Genomic DNA, 20412 nt, shown 5'->3' with positions numbered 1-20412 from the left:
CAGTCGGCTTTCAACCTTATCATGTTTCTCATAATAGGGTGCAACTCGGCAGCTGTCACGGGTTTTTTTTCTAGCAATAGTATGGCTTCTGCCAGCATATTCATGTAATGATGAATGAAATATAAATAACATTCCTGTAGTGTGATCCTTGAAGATAAACTTCTAGCGTCATTGGATTCGCCTTTGCCACACTCTTACGAATTCCCATATTATTTTATGGCATGCTGCTTAACCACGACTTTTAAAATACGCTGATACAGCAGGCCACGACAATATCAATCGGTCAACAGCTCTCCCCAAACTTAACCATCTAGTTGGCCCGTGTCGTAAAACTTTTCTGTATTCAATTTCAAACTCCTCAAAAAATGTTTGTAACTCTCTCGTGCATTTTGCAATGTTCGAAAATTCCTCATACACTTTCATAATCAAGTTTTCCACGTTGTATGTTAAAGCTTTCATGGCGTTTCTTCCAGCGTTGTGAAGAACGTGACAATTACAATTTGCTTTAATGACTTTGGTGTCAGAATATTTCTCATTAATTTTTTGATACACGGAATTGTGAGCACCATAATTCACCGATGCATTGTCTGCAGAGAATGCAAACAACAAAGTTGTGTCTAAGTCGTGTCGAAGCATAAAATTGTCAATGTTCTCAAGAACATTTTTGTTGGAATTCTCATAAAAATCCATTAATTTATCTTGAACACCTTTTTCGCAAACACAGCCCGGTCTGACCCGAAGATATCGATGTTAAACCCGTAGCCCGGACATGCACCATGCAAACCCGTAGATTCCAGGTCAAACCCGGAGAGGTGGCAGCCCTAGTTGTAGGTAATTGGTAATATTAGAACATTAAATTTTGGAATTCATGGATATTTCGAAAATTCGTTTTTTTGTTATATGCATATTAATTTCATTATTTTAATACCGCACAAGGATTCTATGATAAACATAACTGTGACTTCTTCTTTCATATGGTGGGGGGGTCAGAGGGGGACATCTAGGTTTGCGAGCCAGTCTAGGGCCTCAGGCGTCGCCATGTGGACCTCATCAATTCCGCCGGGGAACGAATGGAGCGGGCATTCGTTGACCACATATTCAGTGGTCTGCATCGCACCACATTCACATATCGCCGACTCTTTAAGGCTCCATCTGTGCATCATGTGGGCACAGCGACTACGGGAGCACCTTAACCTTAACAAAACATATACACGAGGCACATAACTGTGACAAAACAGAAAAATGACAAAAAAAAGTTATGACAAACCAGAACTTTAAAAAGGAGAACCATGACAAAACAAAAAACACTCTTCCAAAGTCATAAAAATTGAAGAAAAATGTACTTAATACTTAATCTAACCTAACCTGCTTGTTTTTTCCATCACTTTTCGAAAGGGTTTTGTTTTGTCCGGTTACTCTCACAAAATTTCCAAGTTTTCCCGACTGTTCAGACGCAGTGGTACTACGGCATCCCCATCCCCAATTGGGGTATGTTTTGAGGCTGAATGTTGGCGAGAAAGATGGTGAAAGGCCTACAATCAAAATCGTCAAGTTGCTTGAAATGGCTTAGCCATGTCTGGATTTGAAACCTCCTAAACCGACTGACAGCCTCCCAATAAGCGTGCAGGTATCAATATGCTACAATTCAGTGCCCAGTTCAATTCCAGGTGCCCTCTCCCATTCTTTGCAGTTCTTCGATTTGACCCACCTATCAATATGCAATTTTGTGTAGCAAGCTGCTACTCATGCGGCCATCTCGGATCTTACAAGTGTTGCTTTCGCCCCTTTCCTTGCTAGTTCGTCAGCCCGCTCGTTGCCCTCAGTACCTTTATATCCTGATACCCAGATAAGGGTTATTTTATCGAAAGTAGCGAGTTCTGTAAGAACAGTCCTGCATTACATCACCAGTCTGGAGTTGCATCGGTTACTTCCCAGAGCCATGAGGGCTGCCTGGCTATCAGAACATATGCTTATGTTCTTATTTCTGTACCCGATACTCATATTCTCCTGTACGCAGGCTAAGATGGCTTTCATCTCAGCTTGAAACACAGTACAGTGTGTTCCTAGAGGTATACTGAGTTCCCTCTTGGATCCCTGCAGACAGACTCCGGCCAATGTTCCCTCCTCCATCTTGGACCCATCTGTGAACCAGATTAGTTCCTGTTTGGGGGTAGGACCTGGAACCAGGTCCCATTCCTCCCTTGTGGGGTAGATCACCCCAAACTGCTGTCTGAAGAAGTATTCGGCTTGTTTGCCGTCCTGCTTCATTCCAGCTGTCGGGCTAATTGCCCCAGACTTTTTCTGATCTCTGTATGACTGTTTTTGGGCAGCTCACCTCTCCATTGACCTGTGCATTGTAGCCTGTAAAATATACTACCCTCCTTTTTAAATATGCTTCAATAATTATTGATATTTATAGGTTTGTCCTACGATGAAGTCATGGAGGATTTTCAAAGGAATGGGCGACACGTCGACATTGAAGGTAAGACTACTCAAACACCTTTTTCCTCTGATGTCCTCTCCTGTCGGAGGTTGGCTGTCATCAGGGCAGGGGAATGAGGTGAGGAAGAGGGAGGTGGGGAAGTGCCTGGCTGTTCTGATATTTGTTCTCTTATTCCCTTCAAAATGCCAACATTTCTTTAAAAAAATTATTTTAACTGCCCAATGTGGAATCTATTCATTATGGTTTAAAAATGAAATCTTTTAAACTTTGAAGACAATAAGCATTTTCCTATATGGCCTAAATTTGCGTACAATTTTAAAATGGAAGACATTAAAATTATGAATAAAATTATCTTTATAAATTCCTACCTGGTCCAAATTTGCTAACACTTTGAAATTGGAAGCCTTTTGAATTCTTGAGAAAAAGTAAACTATGTAGGTACCTGCCTACTTGGCCTAAATTCACACAAAATGGAACACATTCCAATATTTTATAAAACATATTCAATTCATCTTATTGTTCTTTTAAAATGGAAACCATTTAACTTTTTAAGAAATGTATCTACGTAAGTACCTACCTGATCCAAATTTGCTTACACTTTGAAATTGGAACTCTAAAATAATTAACAAGGACGGGTTGTTTCGGAGAATTTGAACAATTCATCAAATTTCAACGTTCATTTCCGGGTTCTGTGAAAGTCCTATTCAAGTTTTGTTATTATATCATTATAGGCTAGTTACTTGACAAAACTGAAATTAAAACAGAACTTGAAAAAATCTTTCACAGAACTGGATAATGAACGTTGATATTTGATGAATTGTTCAAATTCTCCGAAACAACCCGTCCTAAATAAAAACTGTCTCAAATAATTTTATGTAAAAAGTTATGTTGATCACTTATATTATTTTCAGAAACCAGGTCACCCTCTCCTAAGGGATCTACCTACCAAAAAATAATACAAACAGGCATCTTCAAGCATTCCTTGGCTACCAGTGGTGAGAACATTTCCAAAATGCAGCAAAGAGGTAGCTAAAACCTCAAATAAATAATAAATTGATAGTAAAAGTTGCTTGAAATGGCTTAAGCCGTGTTTAGTGACTAGATCCCAGGCTTCCCAACCTTACTCCACCCCATCTCTTTTATTTCATATTCTCTTCAGCATTACAACATTTTGCAATAAATTGGGGATGCCATAGTTTCTTGATAGTTACAATGGCTCCTTTCAGTAAGGACTCTTGTGCAGTATACACATTTTAAAAAATGTGCTTATTTAGAGAACAGGATGAGGTTTATGAGGTGTGCCAACGTTAAGTTTTTGAAAAATTATGTTTTTGTAAATTGTACTGTCTTACCCATGGACGTCAGAAGAGGTAGACTTGCCCTAACATGAAATACGGGTATCATTTTGACGAGCTGGAATCAAAACCAAGTGACAATCATTTTGGAAACGGAGAGTTCCAGCATATCTAACATCAAAATTAAGAGGCCTTCCACAGAAAAGTAAAGTTTGCAGCCCAACCCACTGTGGGACTTTTCTGAGTAGGATCTATGTGCGCATTTATAACCATGCCAAGGTTGTATAGATTATAGAGATTAAGGGATGTGCAGGGTTTGTGCATTTTAATAAAATACACAGATAATTGTTTTTTTTGCTTTCGTAATGTTATGTAATCCTCCGTGGTATTATATATTTTATGTTGGTTAATTTCAATATTTATTTATATTTTAAATAGCTTGTACATAGGTGAATATTGTATCTGTTCGACTCTTGATCTTCCGACAGTTGATACCCGGGACAGTTTATCCCTGGGACATTTGATGCCTCAAAAACTTGATCCTTCAGTCATTTGATCTCCCAAAGGATTATTTCTGTTGTTCTTCCTACCTGTTAACATAAGCAGAGAGGATATATGACCGTATAATAAAAGTCGATATACTTATATCTGCAGGCGTCTTGAGTGGAAACCTGCAATACAAGTATTTTTGCTAACAATAATATCTTGTCGTCGAAATCCGAATAACGTAAGACATTAAATGATTTGTTATTTGTATTCGTTTCTAAACAGAAAGTATAACATAAATAATCCTTTGGGGGATCAAGTGCACGAATGATCAACTGTACAGGGGATCAACTATCCTGGGAATCAACTCTCCTGGGGATGAACTGTGTCGGGGGTCAAGCATCATGGAATCGTTTGAATGATAATTTTATAGAAATCATGCAGCAACCTTTTGGCAGCTCGTCGAAGCAACACATCATGCCCTCCAGTTCTCTGTCCCCCTCTAACACGAGTTCATTGGACAATGAATCACTTCACAGTTATTTTGAAAGTTTTCCTGATCTCCCCCCACCCTCCACTAATACTTTTGGTAAGTTTGTTCATAAATATTTTTGTTACTCAAATTCTTGAACTATTACAATACCAATATTCACCAATAAACTTAGCAATTGCTAAGATTAAGGTTGAGAAGTTAATTGTGATATTTGATCAATGATCAGTGCTATTTTAATATTTTTTTTTATTTATTTATTTATAATGTATTACAAAAAACATGGTAAGTAACACATTATTCCCAATGAGTTGAGATAAAACTCATTACGGGAAGTACAGACACATAAAATACATTTTACAAGGATATTACACTTTTAAAAAAATACAACATATTGAAAAGGAAAAGAAAAATAAATAAAAAAGGAAAAATACTTTGTTAAGAATAGAGATTTTAGAAATACTGAGAGACATCTATACACATGAAACATAGTAAACCAACATATGAAAGCGAGCGAAAATTCACTGGTTTAAAAACATTTTCAGGAAATAATCTTTAAGCGTTTTAACTAATATTTTTTTGTTAGTTACTGATTGCTTTATTTCATTAGGTAATGCATTGTATTGTCTATATGCAATATATTGTAATGAGTTAATACCAAATTTTGTTGTGTGGGTAGACGATGCTAGGTGTATTAGATTTTGGGACCGTGTTTTGTGCTGGTGTATGTCTGAATTAAATGCTGGTTTGATGTTAGTGTGTGAGGATCTATGTATGATTTGTAATATTGTACAAGTGATATTGTATTTAGGTAGAACCGTAAAAGGAAGTATGTTTGTCTTTAAATATATATCTTTGATATGTATATCCCACGGTAGACGGTAGATATTCCTTATTGCTCGATTTTGAATCACTTGTATTTCTGATATTTGTTTTTTAGTAATAGTGCCCCAGATACTAACTAAATAACTCAGATGGGAGTGAATCATCGCATAGTATGTGGCCCTTAGTAGAGATGTAGAGAGAAGACCTTGGAGTCGGTACAGTACGCCGGTTATTGGGGATATTTTAGATTTCACATGCTCAACATGGGAATTCCACGAAAGTTTAGAGTCTATTAATAGCCCTAAATATTTCGTGACTTCTATATTTTGGAGCTTCTCAGTTCCAAGTGTGATATTCATTGGCACATAATCCTTATTACCGAAAGTTAGGTAGTGCGTTTTTTTTATATTGAGGCTCAATTTATTAATACGCAGCCAATTAGCTAGAATTGAGACATCTACATTCATTTGAGACTCCAGGTCACTCAGGCTTGTACTGTGATAATAGATTACAGTGTCATCCGCATAAAGTTGGAGGTTTCCAGAGATACCACATTTAGTTATGTCATTGACATATAGCAAGAAAAGCAGAGGCCCAAGAATTGATCCCTGTGGCACTCCACATGTGATTTTACCTAAGCCACTCGAGACACCTTTGACTTCAACAAGACAAAATCTATCATCTAAGTAGCTTCGGAGGAGATTTAGGGGCTTCCCAACAATTCCCAAATATTCCAATTTCTTTAAGAGTATTTCATGATCGACCGTATCAAAGGCTTTTTTGAGATCTATAAATATGGCTGCCACATATTCACCCTGGTCTATATACTGTTGAAGGTTGGAGATAAAATCAAAGGCGGCACATTGAGTACTAGAATTTTTCCGAAAGCCATATTGTTGTGGTGTAAGGATATTATTCGCAGATATGTATTTTAGGAGTCTATCTTTGATTATGGTCTCAAATACTTTTGAAAAAACCGATAGAAGTGATATAGGACGGTAGTTAGAGATACATGTTTTACAGTCTCCTTTGTGTATAGGTATTATCTTCGCTAACTTTAATTCATTTGGAAACTTTCCCGAGGACAGTGACCAATTAAAAAGTTCTGTAAGGTGACCCGCTAATTCTTCTTTACAAGTCTTAAGAACTGATGGTGTTACTCCATCGAGTCCCGGTGCTGCTTTCAGCTTAGTTTTAGAGATGATCCTCAGTACCTCATCTTTGTTTGTCCTAGCCATGTACAAGGATTGGCAAGCCTTCGGTTCCACAAAAACGGTATTACAGTCATCCGGGAATGACGGAATGGTAGCTGCTAGCTTTTTTCCTATTGAGAGAAAAAACTCATTAAATGCGGATGCTATTTGGCTCGGATCCTTAATTACGCAGTCATTTACCACGAGGGATTCTATTTCGTTAGTTGGTTTATGTGTTCGGTTTGATAGAATAGAGTTTATGATTTTCCAGGTTTTAGTGGGGTTATTTTGGTTTTGTTGAAAGCTGTTCGCATAATATTTGTGTTTTAGATTTCGCCTATAATTAGTAATGGTATTTCTCAATCTCTTTTTAAGTGTTACAAGAGTAAGATTACCAGGGTCTTGTTTCCACTGCTTGTGAATCTGGTTTCGTTCTTTGATTAATGTATTTAATTTGGAATCAAACCACGGAGTATTCAGTTGTACCCGACTTCTTAATCCTGTTTTTGGTGTAGTTGTACCTGATTCTATTGCCTTTTTAATGTGATAATTGAAACTTTTAAAAGGGTCTTCTGAGTTGCTTAAGTTGATCGTGAAATTGTTATCAAGAAGATAGGATTTTACTGACATACTGTTGATGATAGGTCTCGTAATCCGGGATTTGGTTCTATTATTAAAACATTTTTTTAAGTTGTTCTTATAATCAACAATAAGTATATTATGGTCACTAAGTGGATCATCAATATTCGATATAGTAGTCTGAATGTTTTGCCTATTTGATAAGATGTGATCTATTAAGGTGCAGCTTGTATCAGTGACTCTCGTGGGAAATGTTTTGTTATGTATTGAAAAATTGTAAGATTGTAAGATGTTGCAAAAATTTAATGAAGAATGTGTGGATATGGATATGTCAATGTTAAAGTCTCCGAATATTAATGTATCTTGTCTACTTTCGTTCAGTATTTTTTCTAGATGTATTAGAAAATCCTGCATATTTGTGTTGGGTTTTCGATAGATAGCATAGATGTTAACTGGTTTCCTATCACTGCTACTAAGCGTTATACCTAAAAAGGAATTTTCATTTGAGAAATTTTCAATAATTGCACACTTCATAGTATCAATCACATATATTGCTACGCCGCCTCCTCCTTCGTTGGGGCGAGAAGAAAAAACACTTTTGTAACCATTCAGGGAGTAAAACTTTTCCTCTCCAATCTTAAGCCACGTTTCCGTAATGACGAGCACGTGTACAATGTACCGCGAACTTCTTACTTTTTCTTCGATCTCATCAAACTTATTACGGATGCTTCTCGCGTTCATATACATTATTCGTAGACAGTTCGTCACGGGATTATAATTCTCGATGGTGAGGCACTTATGCTCATGTATGTTACACTCCATAATCTATAGTTGCAAGGTCGTTCTTGAGTGCAGCGATGTAGGCCGGGCAGTTGTCCCTATCTCCAGTTGAGTGATCAGCAGGCTTACCAAATCTGGTGCATGTCGCGCAAACTGGTTTGATGGTGGAATTTGGGCAGGACTCACCAGTATGATTTTGTTGAGCACAATGTCCACATGTGGGTTTGGTATCTCTGCAATACTTGTATGAGTGACCAATCATGTAGCATTTGGTGCAGACAGTAAGGCCAATAAAATCTCGGACGCGGCAAATAGTCCAGCTTATAAATACTTTCTCTTGCTCGACTAGAAATTTACGTACGGTAGCGGGTACTGCGTAGATACGGTGACAAGCGTTACCTGTGCGAGCACCAGCCAGGTGACTTAGTTTACAGCCTGCAATAGTTTCTTCAATGTCTTCAACGTTGGGAATACCAGTGAGAGCCATCCTTAAAAAATCTTCGTCGGTCAGGTCCCGGGGAACATTAAAGAATATCAGTCTCGGTAGACGCTTTGACGGTAGTCGGGCCTTCAGTTTGCTCGAGTTGTCGAAGCAAGGTGCATTTAATAGCTTTTGTTGTTCGCCCGTGGTTGCCGTATTGATCAGGATGCCTTTATTTCTTATTTTTTTTATTCCCGTGACCCGAAAGCCTAGTTCAGATGGCCGAATTGTATCTTCAATCATTTTTTTCGTACCGTCACTGTCCTTTGTGGCGTCCGCATCCGTTGGAAAGATGCAAACGGCAGGTCTTGGTGGTCCGACGCGATGTCCTTGTTGAGTGATTGGTGGGGGTTGGTGAGCATCATATGGCTGTTTTCGGGCGATGTCAGCAAAAGAGAGGGTAGCCTCCGTTGCCACTGCCACTCTCCGCATTACAGGCCCGAGATCAGACTCTAATTGTATGATTTTTTGCTCAAGGTGCCTTTTTTCCCTCTTCTCGTGGCGTATTTTTATTTCTGCCATTCTAAGTTGTGCTGTAACTGTAGCTAAATCCGCACGCATCGTCTCTCGCTCCAACAACAGCTGAGATACGGATCTGAAAACTTCCGATACGTTTCTAGCGATCCTCAGCTGCTGGTCTTTTGAGACCTTAGATTGCTTCTCTGCTAACACAAGTTGAAGAGCTGTCAAATGTGCTTGGGTTTCATTGAGCACATCTACTCCTGAAGCGCAAGGATATTCCGCTTCGGTGACGTCCGAGCCTTTGGATGACGTAACCGAGCTGTTTTCATCCGCATCCTCAATCGTGACGCACTTTCCTCCTATATCCTCTGGACTAGGAGACATCATGGTGCTTATGTGTCGTTTTTTAGGACGATTCATTATTAAACACTACTTTATAAGGACACATAAAAAAAAAACAATGTTTGAAACAGAGTATTAGTTCTGTTCAGCTTTGCGCCTGAAAATTCGTAGGTGGGCAATCGGTCTAGCTCTATGTAAATCAAAACAAAAGTCGCCGTATCGAGTTTTTATATCACGATTTTTTTTATATTTGCACTAATTGAGCACAAATAACTTTAAACAGTTTATCACTATGAATGTATCTACGAAATCCACTATCGGTTTTACCGAAAAGTTTCTGTTTTATTCACGAAATTATCGGATATGTTTTTTTGTAGGTTCTGGATAATTTTATTTAAAAGAAAAAATACACAAATGTATACTAAAAAGTATTTTGCGAGATGAGAGTAATCTCTTTCGACGCACAATTGTCACTTTAAAAGGATTTAATACACAGAATTTAGATAGTTTCGATTGTAAACAAGGGGTATGACAAATTCACAACACAAACGCAACCAATAGGAGCCCTGAAAGGTGAGCTCATAATTAAAGCGGCCAATCCGCGCACTTTATCCGTTGTACACAACACTTTGGTTTGGGATGCAGTGAATTTTATAGTTTATATTATTAAAAAAAACAATGGTAAAATGTTAAAAAGTCACTGGAGAACACTACCACGTGTTAAACTTTCGTTGTTTTTAACGACGATTACGTTTTATCTTCCGTGGGATTTATTATAAAGTTGTTTACTATTATTAACGATAGCTTGACAGAGCACGACGCTTCGCTTCGTAGGTACGATTTTTTCAATATTGTTAATTTTTTCAATATTATTTTGATATTGTTGATCAGCCAACAAGCATAACAGCCATTTTGTGCATGGCTCATCACAATTTGATCAAATACTCAAGGATCAGCATTTAACGAGGACTATTAAAATGTCAAATATTCAAAATGGCGCTGATCGTCGATTTGATTGTCAATCAAAGCTGACGAGGTTTGAAACACCCCAGCCTAAGTTAAGTAAAAGTGTTATTGAACTTTGTTTTTTGATTTCTATTGGAACGCATTGAAGAGATTATACATAATGGAAAATCATTCAAAGAAAACTGGTGATGCCAATGGTGTTAAACTTTTTGGCTTATCCTCGAGAGAGTCAAATGAAAATACATTAATTAACACGCTCTGTCTCTTTTTCGCTGAGTGACATAATATATTTCCATTCACTTGATTACCGAGAACTAGTGAGTAGATATGATCTGCCTACTTCAGGAAAGGATAAATTTATTTTTATACTGTTATTTTCTTTAATTGGGGAACGCTCAGATTTTATTGGTGAAAGCAGCCCTAGATTATTTTAATACTGATATTTTGATTATTTTCTAGAAACCCCGCAGTTACGTAGCGGTTACCTGCGTCATGAAGTGCCGTGTTCAAGTTCCCAGTCTCTTGCTAGTATCGCAAAAGTATTTACGCAAAATGAACCTCTTCAAATCGGTTATAATAAAAAATGTGCTCAAATCCAAACACCTGCATCCAGCGAAACCTTTGGTAAGATTGATCATTTCTTTTATAGTACAGTCCCTTTAACCCTGTGTCGGGTGCACCTGATCTGACCGGCACAGGCTGGAATCTTTTACTAACCCCTCCCCGCCGAAGCGTTGTATTATCCCACCTTTCCCAGTACCTTACTGTCTTTAAGAGGCGCATTGAGCCCCCCTACTCATTTTCTCACCCGACAACTTGGAGAGTAGTATGTGATGTCTGTATTCTGTTTTTAAGGTACTCAATCTATCAAGGTTATCATTTCTAATGAATATGAGATGTCTGATTGTGATTGATTGTTCTAGCAATTCAAGCGCCTCATAATATGTATGGTGACCGGGTATCAGTTCAACACACCTACAAAAAGTGATATAAAGTCATGAAAAGTGATGAAACAAAAACTAAGTGAAATGGGTTACATAGGTAACTATTTAATTTAGTTTTTGTTTCATTACTTTTAATGACTCATCACTTTTAAAAGGTGTGTTTAATTGTCATTTTGATTAAATATCATGGAACCAATAAAGTAATAACTTTATTTTTACCTCTTTCTGGTGAAAGAGGTAAAAAGAAAGACAGAAATGAACGAAAAGTGAACTGTCTGACTCCTGCTTTACTCTCATATTCATCAGGATTGTCATTGGGCATTTTGCAAATGCCTCCTTTTTCACCTACCATGGGATTCAATTCCCCGGCTATCTGAGCCTTCTTTCTTTCAAGAGGATTGGTCCTTTTTATGACATGTTCCTGTGCTTATTGTGGAATGAGTTTCTGGTTTCTACCTCTACCTTCTACATATATAAAATAACAACTGATGTTTTCAGTATTAATCTCACAAAACTTCAATACACCTGAAATTTCTTGTATCATACAATAAATGTACTTATGACCTTTGGCGGTTGATTTATAACTGTCAAAAAAATTGTTGCTATGACATTTTTAGTGGTTCTTTGTTAAGGTATGTCCGATTTTAAACTATGATGAGCAGTGGGCAATTTGGAAAAATGGCATAATCATATACGGAGATGCTCAACTGGGATTTTTAAAATAAATAATGTCCCGCTATGTAATGAAATGAAAATGATGTAATGAAATGTCAGATACCTCAAATAATTCAATCACTCTTTCCTACAGATATTTGTGTTTTCCACTCCCACAGCTGCGTGTGTTTCTTGAGGCGTCAGCAGGGGGGTATAACATATATAATATATATAATATTATGAATGCTTAACTACCGTGATTAATTATTTTTTTTATTTTTTACATTTTAAAAGATTACAATTTGGGTGATTTTCTCACAATCTGGGGATTCTAGCATAGGACTCTTCTCCTACATCCAAATTTCAGAGTTTTTATTGGTGTATAGTATAATAAGTAGGCTTCGAATGAGAATTGTACTGTCCATATATTGGCATACCTATGTTTTTTTAGGAGCAATTTGTTTCATTCAAAAAGCCCGAAGATATAGTTCTAGTGAGTGGTTTATTTATGGGTGTCAATATCTTACCAGCTTCCTTAGGCTACGGCCACACAGGTAGGTGCCTCGCTTGAGCTTATACCTACGCTATGAGCTATGTGACATTTCCTAGAGAACGGACGAACACTATATTATCGCAATGGCCACACTGCACGCGTCGCGTCATTCTTTTGAAAAACTTTTCATCATAATTCTGAAATTCTTTGTAGATAAGTTGAAACTCTCCAAGAGTACTTTTAGATGAATTGACATTATGTAGAGACTTGAGAAATTTTAAACATTAATTCTCTTTGAGGCATAGCTTTCTGCTTAGTTTTGAGAGTGACATGATTGTTGACTTGACCGCTCCCTAATATCAACTGATTTTGTACGTAAGCATACCTTTCATGTAGCTTAGCGTGTGACTCCAGCCTTAATGATTTTCTATCAGTACGAGTAAATCCCAATCTGAAAATAATCCCACGATGGAGTAATTTCACAATACAACTCCTCTTCGAATTCCACTGCCTCGCTTAGAAAGCCTAGATAATATAAATGCATGTTCCCTATAATGTAAAACAGTGCACGAAGTTATCCGTCAAATCCCGTAATGTAGTTTGCTCTTTTATCAGTCAATAGGAAAGCCTAAATAGCCCTCGTCACAAGATATGGAGATGAACTTAACAATCCAACTTGGTGTAAACTTTGAATACAAGCTTCTAAAGTCGTAAGCGACACCAGTGAAGAGTGCTCATTTTGTTATCTAGGTGTTGTTGCAATTTGAATGCAAAGCCGTCACCAAATCAACATTTTTTGCTGAACCAGGTCTGAAAGAGGTAAAGGGCTAATGAATAATAAAAAATGATTTTTATGTCCTCATACTTTACTTTTCGGATTCTGTACATGTACATTGAACCAAAATAGGAATCGTACACATAATTACTATTGGGCAAAGGTTTTATTAATTTACAAAATTATTTATATAATTATCAAAGAAAGCATTTACTTTGTGGCTTGTAACTATAATCAAATGAAAAGTTATTTTATTTTTAACCTCTTTTCTAGGTTTACAGAACAGCATTATAGAAAACATGTGTACGATTCCTATTTTGGAATCGTACACATGTAAAGAGGTTAAAAACAAAAGTTATTTACTACTCTTTACTAGGTTTACAGGACAGCATTATAGAAAAAATGTGTACGATTCCTATTTTGGAATCGTACACATTTAAAGAGGTTAAAAACAAAAGTTATTTTGTTTTTAACCTCTTTACTAGGTTTACAGGACAGCATTATAGAAAACTAATCTAAGTAGACACATTAATATTGTATAAAAATATAATATTAAAATAAAGAGAGAGAAATCATATTAGACAAGGACAGAGCTTCAGAGTGGGTGTGGTGGGGGGTGGGACAAGGGAGGGTGGGGATTACATGGTTATAATATCAATTTATTTATGCCCATTAAATAAGCTTTTACATTGTGTTTTTTGTTGTTGTGTTTTCTCCTTTTTTCGAATATAGGCACAACTTACATATCTGCGAAAAAAATGATGATTGTACCTTCCTTCCAGGGACTAGAGTCAACCGCGCTAACAACCTTGCCAAATGCATGCCGATCGGTTAGGACCGACATTTATTTTGTAAATTAACTACTGTTATGTCATATGATTTTAGAGAAAGGCCTACTCGGTTTATTTTTGCAGTGCCATTTTTGTGAAATATGTAGATGGCGCTTAATCAAAGCTAGACAATAACAACTAGTAATTAAAATAACCTTACCTTAAGACCTCAAAGAAATTGCAGTCTTTTTTGTATTCGAATAGCTGATTACATTTTAAAAATAAAGTCCACGATAGGTACAATCTAAAATATTTGGAACTAGGTTATTTTTGTGAATGAAAAAAATTAACCTGCTCAACATAGCTGAGATACACAATACATACATAGCTCTACTCTAGACCAACAAAAGGCAAAACGCAATGCACAGTGCCCTCTTCGCTTTGCGACACAACGCGCACGTTTTTTCATAAATGTGCACGTGAACCAAACCAAAATTGGTTTGGGATTATTTCGATGTTAATAGACCGTTAACATCAATGTACCTGGTCTTTTGATTTTTCACCATCTCGGAGATTTATGGTTTGCCTAAAGGGATTAAAGTAGTCTATGTTTATTTATACTGATATTCTTATGACACTTCTAGAATCGATCCTGCCATCCATGCAAAGGAACCCTCGTTTTGGGAGTTATAAAGAAAGTTTTCATAACTATTCTTCGTCCTTCGAAAATATTTCAGGACGACAGAAGCGTCCCATTCTCAAGACCTCTGGAGATAAAGTGAGTATTTACCAACCTAGTTTCTCAACTAATTAACTTCACAAATAAATAAATCAAAATAATTGTTTAACATGTTTATATCAACAAAATGAAATATTACCGAGCAGATAAAACATTACTGAAAACGGTCCAAGCAATACTGAGGGGCAATTACGTCTGATACCACAAGGTTTTTTTATTTACAAACTTTTTTTTCGATCAATCTTACAAATATTTTAATTTTTTAACTTCGAGAATAAAGATGACATTGTTTCCTTGAATAAAATCGTATCTTAAAAAAAATATTTTTCCATTTATTTTTCGGAATAACTTTATTGAGTAAAACCTCAAATTGTAATATTTAATTATTGAAGACAATATTAGCGATTTCTAAACGATAATCTGAAACAGAAAAATCAGAAAAGGATACGGTCACATCTAGGACTCGAACCCAGGACCCTTTTGGGACACCGCTCTACCAACTGAGCTAATGGGACCCTATCCCGTATCCTTTTCTGATTTTTCTGTTTCAGATTATCGTTTAGAAATCGCTAATATTGTCTTCAATAATTAAATATTATTCCAATTAAAAAACAATTTTATAGGCATTAAAGACGGGTCGTTTCGGAGAATTTGAACAATTCATCAAATTTAAAGTTCATTTGCGAATTCTGTGAATGTCCTATTCAAGTTCTGTTATTATATCATTATAGGAAAGTTACTTGACAGAGCTGAAATAAGAAAAGAACTTGAAAATTAACTTTGAAATTTGAAGAATTGTTCAAATTCTCTAAAACAACCCTTCCTAAGTTGTGTTTCAACACGTAAATTCTCTAAACCACAAACAACAGACAGCATAATATAATACTAGACGCAAATCTCAATAGAGAAATGTTATTTTTGATGTAATATGCAACATTGCACATTTTAATAAAATATTTACGACTGAAATGACATCGTCAAATGAAATTCCCAAATTCACACTTGTTAAAACTCTGTCGCAAAATCATCGTCAAATAATAATCGACACACGTTTCTTCTGTTATTGATAATTTTTTATTGCACCTGCAGGTCGAAGAAGACTTTTCGAACTGGTGCGGGAAATTTGAATCGAGCTGAAGGGAAATATCTGTCGGTGCCATTTTAAATCCTTATCCTAGAAAAACAAATAATTTTTTTGAACATATCTTGAGATGTCGCTAGAGATATGAATGCATAATTTTTACAAATGAATTTCGGTCTTGTAATGTGCTTGTACGCAATACAGCGAGAAAACAAACCTATAAATTACTTATGTCAGCTCCAGCGTGCGAGGCAAGCGCGTTGAAATGACTTTAGATGCTTCCTGCGGGCTGAATGTTAAGATATCCATAGAATATAGAGCACGGTAATACTATTATTTTTTAATACTTATTTTATGCCTTTTGTGTTTCCATTGCAGTTGTGCCGCTTTTGCCAGCAAAACGGTGAATCACAACAAGTATACAAGTCCCACAACCTGAAGAATGTGCTGGGAGAGGTGGAGTGCCCCATACTGCGCAAATACGTTTGTCCCATCTGCAAGGCCACCGGAAAAAAGGCACACACAATAAAACACTGCTCCCAACAGACTTCTAAGGAAGGTATAAACTTTTTAAATTCATTTAATGAATGAAGGGAATTCATTTAATGAATGAAAAACAAAAAAAAGTTTTTTTTCAAGTTTTAAGTTTTATCATCACACTTGTTCAATTTTTTTTGTGTGTTTCAAATGCGCTATATACATCATATTTTTTAGCTTTCCGTAAAAACAAATACTGTTTTAGAAACTTAATAAAATTATCTTTCCGGTGTACGCATTTAAAATAAACATTACTATTTCTAAATAAAAAATTTATATCAAACGTGAAAAATGTTAACTCTAACCACATTTTTACTTAATTTTTTACTCCAATCGTAGAGAATTCGATATTTCGAAAACACATTAGTTTTGTTTGGGGAATTTGTAAGAAAACTGCAACATCACTTTTATCTCGACCATATAATAAAAAATCATTTTTAAATTAAACCGATTGTTACGATGGCGACGCGAAATATGAATTAAACATTTTGGCTATTTTTAGGATTTTATTAATGGCATCCAGTATAATTTGAGGAAAACTGGAGAGAATTATTATTTTTCTTTCTAATGAGCAAAAATTACGTATTTCCACAAGAAAGGAAAAAAAATACTTTAAAAAATATGGACCCTATAACGCTTAACCTTCCAGCGGGCGCGCTGTCGTAAAATTTACGACAGACGCGCCATATCGCTTCCCCCCCTCTTACCACTTAGTCGTAAGCATCGAACTTTGAGCTATGCTAGAGTCAAATCAAATCAAATCAAATCAAATGTCAAACATTTACCGCAAGATATAAGTAATTTTCTCAAAGTTAATTACGTTCGGGCAGTTGAACCGATAACAGAAGAAGAAAACAGACGCTTTCCAAAATGCGGTGTTTGTCGGTTATGTGCACTGGATAAGAAAAGATCCTCAGCATCAATGAAGTGTTGCCGTTGCCAGTCCTTTACATGCAAGAACCATTCTTCAGTTGAGGTGGTTTGTAACAATTGTAAGGATGAGAATATTGATTCTGACTAAATAAGTTGTTTTGAAATACCAACACGTTTAGAGTGTTGCTTCGTTTTTTTTTTTTTTTTAAGTGCTGCCTATTATCATTTTTCATAACCTTAAAGAAATTCCCTAACATTTGTATAATGAAAACACCACTTACATGGAGAAAAGTCGATGACGTAAAATTTACGACAAGCGCCCGCTCAAGGGAAATTTCTCAATGCGCCCGCTGGAAGGTACGGGGTTACAAAAGAGGTATCGTGGTAAAAAAAACTTTATTTTTACGGGTTTATCAATGTCTCACAATGCACCTGATCAAAATTTGTTCAAACGATGAAAGGGGATGGGAATTGGATAACGATTTATTAAAAAATAATTTTTAAGTTTGTTTATTTTTTATTATTTTAAATTAACTCCACACAGGAGGCACTCAGGAAAATGATTTCCCTCATAGCCTGTTGTATCTTTGGAGATGCTGCGTGGATGTTATTTTTAAGGAAATAAAGAAGAGGAAGGTTTGGGAAGGAAACAATTATGAGGGATGGGTAGAAATCTGGGAGTCAGTGTATGCAGGAGTGACAAATGCATTTCTTCCACTGCTGTGAAGGGTGATGGGTCGCAAGAGTACTGTTGGAGAAGTCAAAGGGTATCCCTCAACCAGTGTATACTGATACGGCCTGCCATGCAGTAAGTGGGCAGACACTTTCTCCGCCAACACCTAGACTAAGACAACAAACGTAGCGAACCATTTGGGGTGACATATGACAGAGGTGTTGGTTAACCAATGAATGGTTCTCAGGGCGACAGTACTCATACCCGCTCCCAAATTGTAATACTTACCCATATTTTTGGTTTCAGTGTTTTCTATTTCGGCTGTGCAATGTATGAAGATGGCCAATGGCAAGATGCGTGCTCAATACTTCTAAATATGTTATTTATTTATTATAATAATCTAATATAAAGTTTTTTAACCATTAGTCGACATTTCAACTTAACATCATCAAAATATCACAAAAAAACTCCTAATATTTACATTTTTCAATCATTAAAAATTGTTCATATCAGATTTTTAGATAGGTACATTATATTTACAGTAGAAACTCATTGATCTCATCTGTATTATTTGGTATTTAATTGTATTCAAATCAAGAATTCGATTAATGGTCCATGACTGTTTTTTAAATAATTTTTCTTACGTACTTAATTTTAATATTATTGATAGATATAATTATTAGTACTTACCTTCTTATAGGTACTATAGGTGTGTCAGTACTATTAAATGTCGACTCCACTGCGTTTTCTAGCTGCGCGACTGTTCGGTCGCAAAAATAAATCTCAATGTTTTAAATACGGGTGCACACTCTAACGACGCGATTAATCACGCAATTAGAAATGGCAGTGGGGTCCAGGCCTAAGGAAGTTTTTTTTGGCGCTTGTTAAACACCTAGTTTAAGTATTATTTAACCTCATCGACGCGGCTGTCGCATATGTGATCAATCATCGACTATCCTAGAAACAAAATATCGCAAATGTGATCAGTTTCACCAAAAGATACATTGTATCAAAATATGCCGCATGATGAGATAGATTGTATTAAAGTTCAGTGTTGTAAAGTTTAACAAAGACCTTCAAGTAAGTATGTTCATTATGTTCCTACTTTTCATAAAATTTTTAAATGCCTGACGTTTCGATATCAGGTGCCTTTGCATGCTATCAGTGTCAGTGATATTGTTTCACATTACGCCTTATAAATACTAGTGTTCAAAATAATCTACGTAATCTTTGTTGAATCTCATGATTTTTAAACAAAGGTTATTATTTCATTCCAAAAGAGTTCCAAACATGTGTATTTATGACAATAAAAGACGAAGTTTGGCTAGAAGTTTTAAATGTTTACAATCCATATTTTTATACATATATGTTTACACTGAATCAATATAATCGATAATCAAATTACGACAGGAGAACGTAAACAGAATGTTACACATTTTTTAAATCCTGTAGATGTCGCTAGCATAATGAAAGTATGAAGACTTTACAAATATAGACCAAAGAATTCCTACTTTGTTGACAACAAAAGTTTGCAAAACATCTGTTGTGTGGTCCACGTACAATGGTTAAGTTTAAAGTATTTTTAAAATACGGTACAGTTCCTTACTACAAAGTACCAAACTAGTGAAATTAAGATAGTCACTTTATTATAAAATGTCATTTGATAATACCCATGTGTTGTGAGATTATTTGTTAAATTTATTTATTAATCCAAAGAAAACTTATTCAATCCAAAGAAAACATGTCCAAAACACCAAAGTGCTAGATTTACCTCGTGACTTACTTTAATAACACCCATGTAACTTAACAGATAGCATTTGTTAGACATAAATTGATAATAGTTTGACTAGTAATAATATAGATCATTGATAAAGGTATTATATATTTGTACAGTGCCCTTGAGGTGATTTTGCACAAAAAAGGCGCTATATAAATCAACCGAATATTATAATTATAACTATAACTTTTTCTTACGGACTCTCTGGGACTGTTGCTATAAAAACTCATTTTACTAATGGTGCCATATTTTTTTGTACTGATTAGTGTGGTGAAGTAACTTTTTAAATAATTTATAAAAGCTGTGTGTTAAAGACTGGTTTATGATACCAAACTATTTAAATACTTATACGAAAAAATATTTGTTACTAAATGTTACTTCGTCAACAATAAAAATGGGTAAAACGTTATTAATTCAGCAAGTACTTATATATTATTTTGTTCTTTCAAATATTTAATTAAAAAAAACTAAGCCCATCGTCCCGTCATCGATATCAACCGAATGCTGTAAGTCCCAGCGCAGAAAAGTTCCACACTGAACTGCACTGCAGACCATTACCTTACTACAGCAAACTTAATTTTCTGCGCAGGGTCTTGCAGTATTCGGTTTATGTTGATGCTTACCAACCCGTAGGACAACGAGCTAAATCGTATTTTTATTATGATGCATTGAAAGACTTAAATACCTATCAATAACACATTAATATGTATAGATTTGTGAATCTTGTTTAGTTTTAACAAATCATATTTGCATT

The 20412-nt window shown here is 35.8% G+C and overlaps 1 protein-coding gene across 1 annotated transcript; it reads left to right on the top strand.

The window, feature by feature from the left end:
• The first annotated feature begins 776 nt into the window (after window positions 1-776).
• On the top strand, window positions 777-18335 carry LOC149411433 (uncharacterized). The gene is made up of 8 exons (XM_089646657.1): window positions 777-831; window positions 2420-2482; window positions 3355-3468; window positions 4658-4813; window positions 10802-10966; window positions 14623-14756; window positions 16177-16357; window positions 18188-18335. The coding sequence occupies exons 1-8, from the start codon at window positions 777-779 to the stop codon at window positions 18253-18255; spliced, it is 936 nt and encodes a 311-aa protein (XP_089502783.1). The 3' UTR covers window positions 18256-18335.
• Window positions 18336-20412: the final 2077 nt, after the last annotated feature.

The sequence above is a fragment of the Hesperophylax consimilis genome, chromosome 25 (genome assembly GCF_061612785.1).
Source record: "Hesperophylax consimilis isolate HC1 chromosome 25, BYU_Hcon_1.0, whole genome shotgun sequence".
Lineage (NCBI taxonomy): Eukaryota > Metazoa > Arthropoda > Insecta > Trichoptera > Limnephilidae > Hesperophylax > Hesperophylax consimilis.
Note: the sequence above shows the minus strand (reverse complement) of the source record. Positions and strands in the feature narration are given on the sequence as shown.

Bases quoted from the DNA above. Each gene is read 5' to 3' on its own strand.
- LOC149411433 (XM_089646657.1), top strand. From the start codon at position 777: ATGCAAACCCGTAGATTCCAGGTCAAACCCGGAGAGGTGGCAGCCCTA. The intron at 3,469-4,657 runs GTAGCTAAAACC...ATAATTTTATAG, and splicing joins TTCCAAAATGCAGCAAAGAG to AAATCATGCAGCAACCTTTT. The intron at 10,967-14,622 runs GTAAGATTGATC...TGACACTTCTAG, and splicing joins TGCATCCAGCGAAACCTTTG to AATCGATCCTGCCATCCATG.